Source organism: Syngnathoides biaculeatus, chromosome 17 (assembly GCF_019802595.1).
Source record: "Syngnathoides biaculeatus isolate LvHL_M chromosome 17, ASM1980259v1, whole genome shotgun sequence".
Taxonomy (NCBI): domain Eukaryota; kingdom Metazoa; phylum Chordata; class Actinopteri; order Syngnathiformes; family Syngnathidae; genus Syngnathoides; species Syngnathoides biaculeatus.
Window position 1 is genome coordinate 7,086,097 of NC_084656.1, and position 13,204 is coordinate 7,099,300.

Here is a 13,204-nt window from a genome sequence, read left to right on the forward strand (position 1 = left end):
CATACAGTATATACTAAATGTTAGCATACCACGTTTGCATTTTGTTAATTCTCACCCGAAATACTACTCGGTACAAGGCATAGTGGGCATTCCTTAACACCTACTTTCAAGTGTTTTCTTTTACTTCTACAGGTGTTACAGCCCTCTACATACCTCATTAAGCCTTACAATTTCTAAAATTGTAATTTAGAAGTTTTTTTTCAACTTATTCCAATCTTATTCTATTTTTTGGGATTGCGTTAGGTTTTTTTTTTAATGAGGATAACGAAGCTTGTACATTTCAGTCTTTATGTACAATATACAGCATCTACAAGTGCACGCCCACTATTCTAAAGGCACATTTCTTTCATTCTGTACCAAATGATGCTCTTATTTAAATATGAACAGGTGATATGGACTGTTTGATCACTGCATGTCAACCAAGTTGGGTTACTTATAAATATATTTTTCAATGTGAGAAATCAATCAAATCAACAACCAGATGGTTAATGAGTGTCCCTTGGGGAGAGTTAATGGGGGACAAAGCAACAAAAAAAAAAAAAAGAATCAGCAGCCCCATCCCCTCCCCACTTAGAGGGCGCTCAGCTCCTGCTTCAGCCTCTCCTTCTCCCGCTGCAGTTCCACGATGCTCTGCTTGTTCTGCTCCAGGCGGTCCTCCAGCCACTGCAGCAGCGGCCCGCTCACCGCCGACATCTGGCTGCACAGGTTCTTGGTGAACACTGATCCGTTGTGGATCTTGGTGACCGGGTCCAAGTGGGCCAGGCTGTGGATCTTGCGGTATGTATCCTGTTCCTCCTGACAGAGAATCCGCGGCAGCTCCACGGCTGACTCCAGGCACACTTTACCAATGGAATCGCGGGGAACGACGTGGATCGGGATCTCCACACGCTCGTACTCAGAACCCTTCTGGGCCTGGACCGACTGAAAGCAGGTGTAAAGGATGCGGCCCGTCTTGGTGTTCTTATCCTCGATGAAGCAGGAGAAGATCAGGCCCACAAAGCCCTGATCCAGCATTTGGTACATCGCCTGAGTTCGCACGTCGACGTGCGAGGGCCACACGGTGATGTGCGGGTGGGAGTGGTACCAGCCCACAACTCGCATCGGCTTGCCCGTCATTTCGGCCAGCCTCTCCGCCTCCGTGGAGGCTGCAGACAGCTGCTCCGGGGAGATCTCCACTCGGTCTTTCCTCTTGTCCGAGCGACGGAGGATGATGACTGAGTGGATGTGAACGATCCTGGTGACTTCCACCTCTCCGATACACAAACCCATCACCTCTTCTTTCTCCGTGCTCAAAGCGTGATTCATACACACCAGGAACGCATCCGACTCCAGATGAACCGCACTGATAGCCATTGTATTTCTTTTTGTCAGTTTGTTTTTTATAGTGAGCAACGTTAAAAACGCCCACCGATTGAGAAACAAAGTTTACTTCCGGGTTTTAATGAGCTTCATTTAAAGCGATCCGACTTGCAGCAAAGAACAACAGAAGGTTCCGGCATCCGTAAGTAACTGCACGCTAAATTTTGCAAGAAAGCAACCGGTTTATCATAACACTACTTTAGATCAAGCTAATGCAAATCACTCTGCATGGATTATTCTGGACATTACTATACAACTGTATATCAATATTAAATATGAAGATGAATGTATATTTATTAAGTACGTTTCTATTTTTGTGTGTGCTGACTTCCAGGTATGACATAAATACGCTCTCATAGGACTCCAGTGCACCAATCAAATGACAAGCTAAAGTCACATGACCCAACACGCCGTCTTCTGCATGGCTTCGCAGGCGCAGGCGCAAACTTTAAATTCGCCAGATGGCCTAATCGACGTGCTTAACTGTTGGCCATGTTCGGAACGCCGTCGTTCCCTTTGAAGGTGTTTTTTAGGGAACCAAAGCAACAACTTTTGTGCATTCCATTATTTGCCTTGCATTGAGTGCCCAAATGTGGATATGCCTGTCCACTTACAAAAGTTAATAAAACAGCTTGTGCTAAGGTGCAGATGTTTTTCTTCAGCCTACACATATTAGCCAACACTAGTTCTAGTTTATGCTCTTTATTAATAGTAAAATATGCATCTTTTGTGTACGTGGTACTCTTGCTCTCTCTCACGCACACGCACGCAGAGAGAGAGAGAGAAACCGGTGAATGGAAGCTGTATGAACAAGTGAATAACTAATATGGCGGCACAGTGGACGACTGCAGCGTTATCCTCCAAATTCTGAGGCCTGGGGTTCAAATTCCAGCCTCACTTGTGGAGTTTGCATGTTGTCCCCATGCTTGTGTGGGTTTTCCCCAGGTACGCCAGTGCCCTCCCACATTAAACAAACATGGATGCTAGGTTAGTTGAGGACTCTCAATTGTGGCACCATACACCCTGAACTATCACCAGCCAATGGCAGGCAACAAAAAAGAACCATTCGTACTCCGATTCAACCCTAAAGGCAAATTAGTCTTCACTTAACTGACCACAATGACTTGGAAGGTGGCATGGTCGTCGACTTGTTAGAGCAGGGGTGTCAAACTAATTTTTGTCAGAGGACAGTTATGACTGAAACCATAAAAATCCATGTGTTCTCATTTTATTTTTCTTTATTTTACTGTTTGTAACATTCAATGAATGGCTGAAGGACCATCGGCATCTCAGATCCTTATTTTTTTCCACTTCACTTGAGGGGTGCATTGGCACCATATCTGAAGCTTGATCATATTTCATTTTTTTACTCGGAAATTTGAAATTTAAATTTAAAAGCAAGTTGGAATACTCGCAAGTCAATTAACTACTGTATCAGTTTAAATTACCATGTTTTTAGCCTTAATATCAACCACACTGTTGTAATGTATCTTACACAATGCCAGCTTGTGCGTAGGGTCAAACCCAAGGCTCAGGACAAGACATGGTCCACCATGTTGTTTTCTGTGGCCCACAAAAAGCACATCATGTACCTCAGCTTCCATGATTTTTGGTAAAATCTGTACCCAATTTTTAATTCATAGTTGATGAATAACAATGAGATATTGCAACCATTTTTTTGCTTCGTTTTGAAAAAAAAAAGATGTTCTGTATATGTAATAATACGATGAGGCAATGAAACATTTATATGGTTTCATAGTCATAACGGCTCACCGAGGGACACCATGTGTACAATGTGGTCAACAAGACAAATGAGTATGACATCTCTGGTGCAATGGTTCGTTTGCCTCAATTCTGTGCAGGCAACATGGTTCAGTTCCTGCACAGAGACTGTGAATGTGCAAGCTGGTCGTTTATCAGCCTTGGCAAACATTTCATGTTAGAGTTTGCCTTTCGCTAGAAGTCAGCTTGAATCGACTCCAGCCCGCAGTGAACCTGAACAGCAAAAGCTATGTGCAAGCAGTGTGCAGGATCAAGTAATAGAAGCTCAAATAATTAGCAAGTAATTAAAAATCATTAGCAGAGTGTAAAGCTTAATGTTGTATGTTGCATTACTTGTACCGTGCTTTTCATTTTTTTGTTCACAGGTCAAAGCTCAATGAGATTTATTAATTGCAGTTTCAGCAGGTAAATCAATACAATTTTAGCATCATATAGTTAATATACTGTATTTCAGTCATATAGTTAAATTTTCCAGCCACTCTGGCTTCCTCACACTTTTCCAAAACATCCACTCTAATTTAAATGAAGACTAAAAATTTTCCATACGTGTGAATGTGAGTGTCAACATTCATCTCTGTGGTTTAGCATGGCTAAATGTGCCCTGATATTGATTGTCGCCCAAAGCCCGCTGGGATAATCTTCAGCTCATGTGTGACATCCTAAGGAGGCAAATGCAAAAGAAAATGGATCGACATATAGTATAGTTTATTTTATTCAATCGTTATCATCGACAGGTCGAGACACTTTATTTTCGATCTCATCAGGAAGATTGTCTCAACTTGTGATTAGTTCTGTAAATATTAAATGATCACCCAGCACAAGCATACATTAATACACATACGACTGTGATACAATTATTTCTGTAATATAATAACACAACCCGTCGTAGCTGCTTTCATGTCTCCATGGCAACAGTTCAGTCACGTTATGACCATGACTTGAGACAAACACACGCACAGTTACACAGAGGCACACGCTTAAAAGTGAATTCAAGTTTGTCTTCCGCACGCCTCATGTACACGTGTGGGCCTGCACGTGCGCGTGCATGCAGACAAACGCACGCACACACCATGGGTTTGAGCAGAGATATCCATAGGCACAACATGCTACGAAGTGTGGTATCCATGACAACTGAGATGCAACTAATACAATTAAAGAATAAAATTAAGAGCAGTTAGTAGGAAAAGCATAAAGAAAATCTTGTTCTTGTCAGCGCTAAAAGACGTATGAATACTTCGTTTCCTAGTGTACAACGTCACTCAATCAACATATCTACAAAATGCTTTCAAGCTTGGAACTGTTAGTAGTAAGTCTGCACGATGTTGGAATAAAATGAAATAGTTTTTTTTTTTCAATATTTTCAAACCAGTAAAATATATTGTGATGTGAAATAATACAGGACCAGTGTTGGGAAAGTACATTTTCCTAGAAAACTAGTTGAAAGTTCAGTTTGTCATTCAAAAAATGAACTAGTTCACCTCATTGTGCATAATTCAAATTTTCATCTGTCCAAAAAATACATTCTTCATAGTTCTTCTTTTCCATTGTTGCTGATGGGCTATTACTCACAAAATAATGACATTTCATTTCACCATTGTTACTACCCTCTCTGTCCACACTAAAAGACAACTGCAGTTTTTCCCTTACAGTCTTAAAAAGATGAGGAAAAACTTTTTTTTTTAAATGAGCTATAAAACCAAAATCAGGAATTCTGTCCATTCATCCATTTTCTGAGCCGTTATCCTCACAAGGGTCGTGTGAGTGCTGGAGCCCATCCCAGCTATCATTGGGCAGGAGGCAGGGTACACCCTGAACTGGTTGCCAGCCAATCGCAGGGCACATAGAGACAAACAGTCACACTCACCCAGGGGCAATTTAGAGTGTCCAATTGATGTTGCATGTTTTTGGGATGTGGGAGGAAACCAGAGTGCCTGGAGAAAACCCACACAGGCATGGGGAAAACATCCAAACTCTACACAGGCGGTGCCCGGATTTGAACCCCGGCCCTCAGAACTCTGAGGCCAAAGCGCTACAGCTGCTTCACCATTGCACTTACAAATAATAATACTTTTCATGAATAGTTTTTAAACATTTGTTTACAATTATGTACTGTAATTCAAAAGAACATTTCTCTAACACTGTGTTGGCAGTTTTTTTTTTTCTGTCAACACCTCACCAAAATGATGACTGGAGTCTGGCCCCTCTAAAAAACAAAACAAGACAACAACAATAAAAAAACCACACACACACACAAAACAAAGAAATAAACAAACAAAACAATAACAACCCCTTGGTTCCAGTCTGGACACCGCACTAAAAACTGTCTAGAATGGCCACTAAATATAAAGATACAGTACACACACTTAGAGTGAAATATGTCTCGTTTTTTAATGTATGTAGAATTTTGATAATAGCTTACAGCAAATGAAAACTGCAAATTAACCATCTGTAGAACCTAGAATTTTTCATAGCAAGAATCCATCCATCCATCCATTTTCTTTGACACTTATTCTCACGAGGATCGTGGGGAGTGCTGGAGCCTAGCAGGGTACATACACCCTGAACTGGTTGCCAGCCAATCACAGGGCACATAAAGACAAACAGCCACACTCACAATCACACCTTGGGGCAATTTAGAATGTCCAATTAATGTTGCATGTTTTTGGGATGTGGGAGGAAACCGGAGTGCCCGGAGAAAACCCAAGCAGGCATGGGGAAAACATGCAAACTCCACACAGGCGGGGCCGAGTTCGAACCAAAGTCCTCAGTACTGTGAGGCCAATGCTTTACCAGCTGATCCACCGTGCCTCCCGTAGCAAGAATATGAATTTAAAAAAAAAAACCAATTGAATTGATTTTTCATTTGCAATGTTGAAGGAACTCTTGTTTCATGAATCTAGATCATGTATGACCGACTGCAATTAATGAACTTCTGAACAATACTGTAATTATCATGAGATGGTGTCAAATACCACAAAGTGAGTGTTCAGGAAGACGCATGTTCATCAACACCACTATCATGAAGTAAATGATCTGACCTATATACACGGACACGCACGCGCTCAGGGACGCGCGCGGACTCACACAAACACACAAATACATTCAGTTTATTTCCTTTATTTTGATATGAGCGCTTTGTTCTCATTCCACATTTCCCTTCATATATCAACATACATAACACTAAAATCCGGAGAAAATAAGAAATAATTATAAATATTTGCTCTATGTACTTGGTGGGTACATACAGCACATTTGCAATAACACGTGTAAATGCTTCCCTTTAAACGCTTTGTAAATGCAAACATTAGTATTTGCAGTAGTACAGTAGTAACATTAGTATCAAATGTGAATTAAAAAACGATCGAAAACAAAAATACATATGCACCATATGTTTAAATTGAGCTCAGGTCATTAGAATGAAAAGATGAGCGTAATCATGCATAAGGCGCCAGAGAAAACGCACGGCGAGTGAAAATGCAAAGTTTCCGAGGCGTTCCTGAATGCGTCCAGAACGCCAACCCTCCACCCCAGGAAACCACCGCTAAGCTGCCTCCATAATTGTGAGGTCCACTTCTACTTGCTAGAGCGTGTCCCTCCTCAGGAAACACTTCCACCGACTTCTGTGCACCTCGACCGGTCTGTTCCCTCTCCAGAAGGATCGCGGGAGCGATGCGACGTCTTGGAGGAGGAGGAAGAGGAGACGAACTGGCCAAAGATCAGCAGCAGCAGCAGCCACCTGCGAGGGAGATCTGAGTTTTCTTGTCTGAACATCAAAGGTAAGAAAAGGGGAGACGAATGAAACACCTCCGCAATCTGGAGCAGCTGCCTTGTTGAACTGCGAGCTAGTTCGCAGTTGCGTTTCCGTGTTGCTTGTCGCTCCCGGCATCAGTCAGCGGTATGTACGCGGCAGGCTATGAGTCATAACCCGGCAGGCGCAGGACTCATCGGGGCTCAGCTGTGGAGAATATCGGCTCTGCAGCATCTCAAAGCCAAGGTCTTTTTCGAACCGGCGTGTTTATACGAACAAATAAACAATTACAAAAAAAAAAAAAAAACGGATGCCATACGTGTGTCTTGACCCAAGATTTGCAGGTCGGGTCGGTTTTGACCACGGTAACTAGCGGTTAATGGAATAATAAGGCAACACGTGGAATGCACAACGTCGATTGCCATAGCTTGTACCCAATTTTGGATCAACAGGGGGCAGGACGCTTTCTGTTTTTAACGATAAATTGTATGTTGAGACATATTTTCAACAATCTGCTATTAAGGGTTTCAAATGCAAAATGATGGATAAATATCATTAGTGTTGGACCACTGCAGTGCCTAATTCGGAAAGGTATTCAAATTTGTTGCAAACTAATCTTTGTGTATAAGACCAAACTGACTCTCTTCAACTTGATGTTGTGTACTGCAATGCATTTATTTTTCACACAACATCAGTAGTGATTCCAGTATATCTATAATCTTTTTGCATGATGTTGTATCACAGGACTACGTCCTTATCAAACTTTGGGTCAAGGAGAGTTGTGGTGTGCTGCTGGTCATGTGAAAAGTACACCACACACCCTAATATTTTTCCCCCTTGCCTTGGTTGCAGTTTCATAAAAGCAACACACAAACCAAGGTATTCAAATTTGTGTGTACCACTACCTTGTACGGATAGTTGCTCACCAGACTAACTGAAATACATCAAATATTGTTACAACACTTTGTACAACTAGCATTGATTTATGACATCAATCATGAAGCAAATTTTGTGCATGCTTGGCAAAAAAGTAGGTTAACATTTGTTATTTCACTTAGTCAATCTGCAATTTCTTTTTTTTTTTTTTTAAATCTTTGGACCAAACTGTGATACTGTTTAAATTATGTGGTGACTATTGACAATATGTCCACAGGAACAGAAGTGGCTGCATTACTCGCTATCAGGTTCTTTAGGAATGTGGATCCAGATTAGATTTCAATTTTTTTTTTTCTCCAAACAATTATTGCCTATTCATCCGGGTTTTGGACCAACGCTTGACCATGTGTCACAGGCTAGTATCTGCACCCACAGCAGCTGCAGTATGCATCACTACTATCAGTTGTAACTCGTGTGAACTGCGATATTTGCTGCAAATTTAACAATCATGATTATTTTGATCAATGCTGTAATGGTTATTTTTTTTTTCCATATCTGACAATTTTCAAAATGATGAAAAAATACATTACACAAAAAAATCGCACTTCAGCAACGGCTAACGGAATAAATATGCAATCACGAATTGCAACTTAATGGACTCAAATACAGAAAGTCAATATAGTGAATTGTCAAGAACGGTACATCTCCGTTGTTCTCCTTTACCAGTGATCAGTTGCGCATGGTCACAAACTGCAAAAAATAAAAAAAAAAAAAAAAAAAAAATTATCTACCCCTCTGTGCCAGACGAAAAGTTGAAGTCAAGGCTGCCACTTGTTGTGGGTACTCCTGCAAATGGCAGCATTAAAAAAAAAAAATCACAGATGATCAGGCTTGTGGCAGCCAAAATCACAATTATAATTAAAATTCAATTAACTGTACAGCCCTAGTGTGTATGGAAGTAAATATGCCACCAGGATTTGAATTAAAAATGCCACTGAAAATTTTATGTTTGAAAATTCACATTATTTCAAAGTGATCACATTTTCAATAGCTGTATTTCAGTTTAATTTTTCAATGTTAACCAATTCGCTATGTAAAAAAACAGTGAACCTTTTAAAATTCAAAAATTTGCTGTGTGAAATTCCCCCTCTAAATTCAGTGTTAAGAAGGCAGGGTTACTTCAGGTCAGAACCCAACACTTATCCAATCAAGTTACGCTTTCTTAGTCACGTGACGACACATACTAAGCCAGTTGAATTTCAGACAGTGAACTGTAACCTGTTGAATCTTGGGAGAATGAAAACATTGTGTTTGAATTTTAAAGATAGAATTTTTATATATGGCAATTTTTTTTAACATTGAAAAGTTAAACTGAAATACAGCTGTTGAAAATGTGATCACTTTGAAATAACAATGAATTTTACAACATAAAATTTTCAGTGGCATTTTTAATTCAAATCCTGGTGGCACATATTTACCATAGGTGTGAGCTGATTTTGTATGTTGTTTGGCGCTTGATTTCCCAAGATTCCAAATCATCTGCACTAAATGCAAGGCTGTTGGTGGGTTTTCTGTGAGTGATCTACTAACATTGCAGTGCATTGGGCAACAGTTGAAAAGTGGTGAAGACCTTCCTATTTGATTAAGGGTTCTGTGCTTTTGGTAAATCTGATTGTCACCGTGTAAAAGCCCAAATTTAAGTGTGAAGTGATTGAATTGAAAGTGTTAGTCGGATAGAACTTTTCTGAGTCCCAGAAAAGATATCTACACATTTCTCAGCAAATTTTGGAAAAGCAAGTTATTGCATAAAAATCATATTTTGTGTGATTAACCGTGTATAGGAATTTGCTGTTGAGTATCTGGCCATCTTGTGTAATATTGTTTATAATTTGGGAGAGCTTGAAAAGCTGCTCTGGGAGAAGCTAGCACCAATTGCTGCAATGAACAGACATGATCCAGGCACAAGGAAATGGTGAATTGAGAGGAGTTTTGTCTGGTGATACCGGATGACTTTTACACGTGACTGCCTACAAGTCAGCCTTTAGATCATTCAGAAGTTCTCGGAATAAACAGATATGTTGCTATAATTGTTGTTTTCTGACACTTTAAAATGTAACAGAGTAGATGCCAGCCTTTTGCTTACGCCTCCTCTTCTAAATAACCGTTGTCATCATTATGCATGGTGATGCAGGTTTACCCCTGCCTTTCAGACACGGTATTTAAAAATGCCACTGCAGTTTGTATCACATTATATATGCTAAATTGATCTAAATTCAATACTCTTGATTCAAACATTTTTATTTATCCACTATTGGGTCTCAGACTTACGTGTGCAATGACAGTGAGACCTGGAAGGGCGTGATTGGATTGAACAGCCCCGTGATCAGAACCTGAACAGTTTCTGTGACCAGACTTCTGTGCTCATCACGGATTGTCCATAACAAACACCACGTTCAACCATAATGGTGTCCACAGATAGACCTGGCACCAAGACACCTTAGGTTACAGTTCAATGATCGGCTTTGTGGTGGTGTCATCAGAATTGCGTCTGGATGTCTTGGACGCTCGGGTAAAGAGAGGGGCGGAGCTGTCAACTGATAACCACCTCGTGGTGAGTTGGCTCAAATGGTGGGGGAAGTTGCTGGTGAGACGTGGCAGAGGCAAACGTATTGTGAGGGTCTGCTGGAAACATCTGGCAGAATCCCCTGTCAGAAGGAGTTTAATCTCCCATCTCAGACAGATTTTTGATCATGCTCCGAGGAAGCAAGGGACATTGACTCTGAGTGGACTATGTTCTGTGCCTCCATTACTGAGGTGTCAGACCAGAGCTGTGGTCGGTGCTTGTCGCGGTGGCAATCCCCAAACCTGTTGGTCGACACAAACGGTGAGGAACTGTGGGACTCCTGAGGCAGCTGATGGATACTGGTTGGCCAAGCCGAATGCAGCTTTGGTGGTCACTGATGCAAAAACTCGGGCATTAGAGTAGTTCAGTGAGGCCATGGAGATAGTGCACCAGAATTTCTTCAAACCTATCTGACATCTCGGGGTGGGGCTGGGGGAAGCAGTGCGCCATCAACACTGTGTATAGAGAGGATGGGGCACTGTTAACCTCAACTCGTGAGGTTGTGAGTCGGTGTGGAGAACACTTCGAAGACCTCCTCTAATCCATTAGCCTGCCTGCCCATGAGGAAGCAGAGTCTGTGTCCTCTGAAGGGACTCTACTTTCTCTGGGTTTGAGGTCACAGAGGTGGTCAAATAGCTCCTTTGTGGCAAAGTCCCCGAGGGTGGATGAGATTCGCTAGTTCGTTCCTAATAGTTCTGGATAATGTAGGGCTGTCCTGGTTGACACGCTTCTGAACATCGCATGGATATCGGGGACAATACCTCTGGGGTGGTGGGTTAGAGGTACCGGAGTGTGTGTTCCAACTACAGGGGAATCACACTCCTCAGTAACCCTAGTAAGGTCTATTCAGGGGTGCTGAAGAGGAGGGTCTATTGGGAAGTCGGATCTCAGATTCTGGAGGAGCAATGTGGTTTTTTGTTCCGGCCATAGTCCAGTGATAGCTCTACATTCGTGACAGCGTCCTCGAGGTTCCATGGGAGTTCACCCAGTCTACATGTGTCTTGTGGACTTGGAGAAGGCATTTGCCCGTTTCTTCAGGGAGTCCTGAGGAGGATGGGTGGAGGGAGTGCTCTGGGAGTGTAGTGTACCGAACCCCTGATATGGGCTGTTCGGTCCCTGTACAACTGGTCTCAGAGTTTGGTCTGCATTGCTGGCAGTAAGTTCTTGTTTCCGGTGAGGATTGGACTCCGCCAATCTTCTCTTTTCCCTTTTCCCTTCCCTTTTCAACAGTTCCTGACAACGCGGGGCGTGCGCCGTTAAGTGAGGCTCACTCTTGCCGTGGCGATGGGACTGAATGCCCTAGCAGTTCATAATAACGAGAAGGCGCTCTTTCCTCACAAAGGAGAGCGTGGAGATGGACGAGCTTGACTAAAGCAGTCAAAAAGACTGCGGCTTTCAAACACCATGTCTTTTATAGGAGATTGTTTCGGGAGCAATAAAGCACAAAATTTTTACCCCCACACACTGAAAAAAGGTCACATATGTGATCATTTTGTTTGCAGTTTCTAGCCCTGATATGTTTACCTGTAAAAACAAAGTTTACGTGGCTGTTTTGCTTCCCTGGTTGCAAAATTGCAAACTTCTCAAGTGAACTTTCAGATTTGTGACCGTTAGATTGGGAGAAAGTAAGCTTGTCTGCTTTATTCCCATTGAAAGTGCATTCAGTCTGTTTATTGAGTCCATAATTAATGTGACAGTTTTTCAAGTTTTCCTAGTATTGCTGCTGCTAAGTAGTGCTGTGAAAATGTCCTGTTGTTGCAGTAGTTCAATCACCTGCTGGTGCAGTGAGACAAACTCCTTTTGTGGCGGCAAATGGCAGTATTTTAAGACTCTCAGCAGTTGTCCAATTCTCTGAAATGTTCTCAAAAGACATATAACCGATGTGCGGGTTCCTTGAGGGCACTAACTAGTCGGTATTCATTTCGGTTAGCAACACACAGCATCAGAAATGGCTTTGACGTAAAAGTTAACTTTGCTGGAAAGCTTGCGCTTGGTGTGGCTAGACTTCAATTTGACAGCGCTGCCCAATGGTTTCATTTTACGGCAGCACACAGGTAGTTAACTGCAATTCCCAAAGGACTGTTTGACCTTCTTTCCATTTTTGTTTTGTACCTCCTGTATTTATCCAAAATAAATACCTTTTAAAATGAACACCAAAAGCTCCCATATGAAATGGACAAATATGACATTTTTGCTATAATTATAGTTTTTGTATTTTTTTTTTTTGTTTCGTAAATGTTACTCCATTTGGTTGGATGGCATTTCAGTTTTCAGGCTACTAGTTTGGTCACATAAAACAGTAATGACAAATGGGCACTTGTTGCCACAGTTGGCTTCATAAATAAAGCGTGTACAAATACACACAATCATTGCACACACAGTCACAACACAGTACCCAAAGCTGTGACAGTAATGAGTATTTTTCTGGATTCCGTTGTGAGACTCAAAATTTTAGTTGACTCTCAAATTTCTTTGTAAGGATCGAGTGTGAAGGGGTAATTAGTGTAAGCATGTATATTGGTTTGCTTATGCAGTTTGTGTCCCCTGAGCTGTTTGCAGGTAGGATGTTTCAGGTCACCAGTAATATTAACACTATTTCCAAGGAGTATAGTCACTCATATGCTCAAATTGGAAATTGAAGATTGCATTTGGCACGTGGTGAATTATTATTTTTCAAGTCACTATTTGTGTGTCATTATTTTTTGAATGGAAAATAATTGTTGCGCAAAGGCAGAGGACGAAAAATTTGATTCAGTGGTTTTCAGTCTTTACAACGAGTTATTCAGACATACTTTTACCCAATCTTTGCAGAGCTT

The 13,204-nt window shown here is 41.5% G+C and overlaps 2 protein-coding genes across 3 annotated transcripts in view; one reads left to right on the plus strand and one right to left on the minus strand.

The window, feature by feature from the left end:
- Window positions 1-274: 274 nt before the first annotated feature.
- Window positions 275-1,498, minus strand: brcc3 (BRCA1/BRCA2-containing complex, subunit 3). Its single transcript, XM_061800427.1, has one exon. The coding sequence runs from the start codon at window positions 1,351-1,353 to the stop codon at window positions 571-573; it is 783 nt and encodes a 260-aa protein (XP_061656411.1). The 5' UTR covers window positions 1,354-1,498; the 3' UTR covers window positions 275-570.
- Window positions 1,499-6,778: 5,280 nt separating this feature from the next.
- Window positions 6,779-13,204, plus strand: part of rab27b (RAB27B, member RAS oncogene family) — a 59,476-nt gene continuing 53,050 nt past the window's right edge. The window contains exon 1 of one of the 2 annotated variants that reach the window (XM_061801751.1): window positions 6,779-6,917. The gene's annotated coding sequence lies outside the window, so the exon portion shown is untranslated. Of the gene's footprint in view, window positions 6,918-7,008; window positions 7,136-13,204 lie in introns of those variants that run through there. The other variant, XM_061801752.1, reaches the window with a different exon arrangement.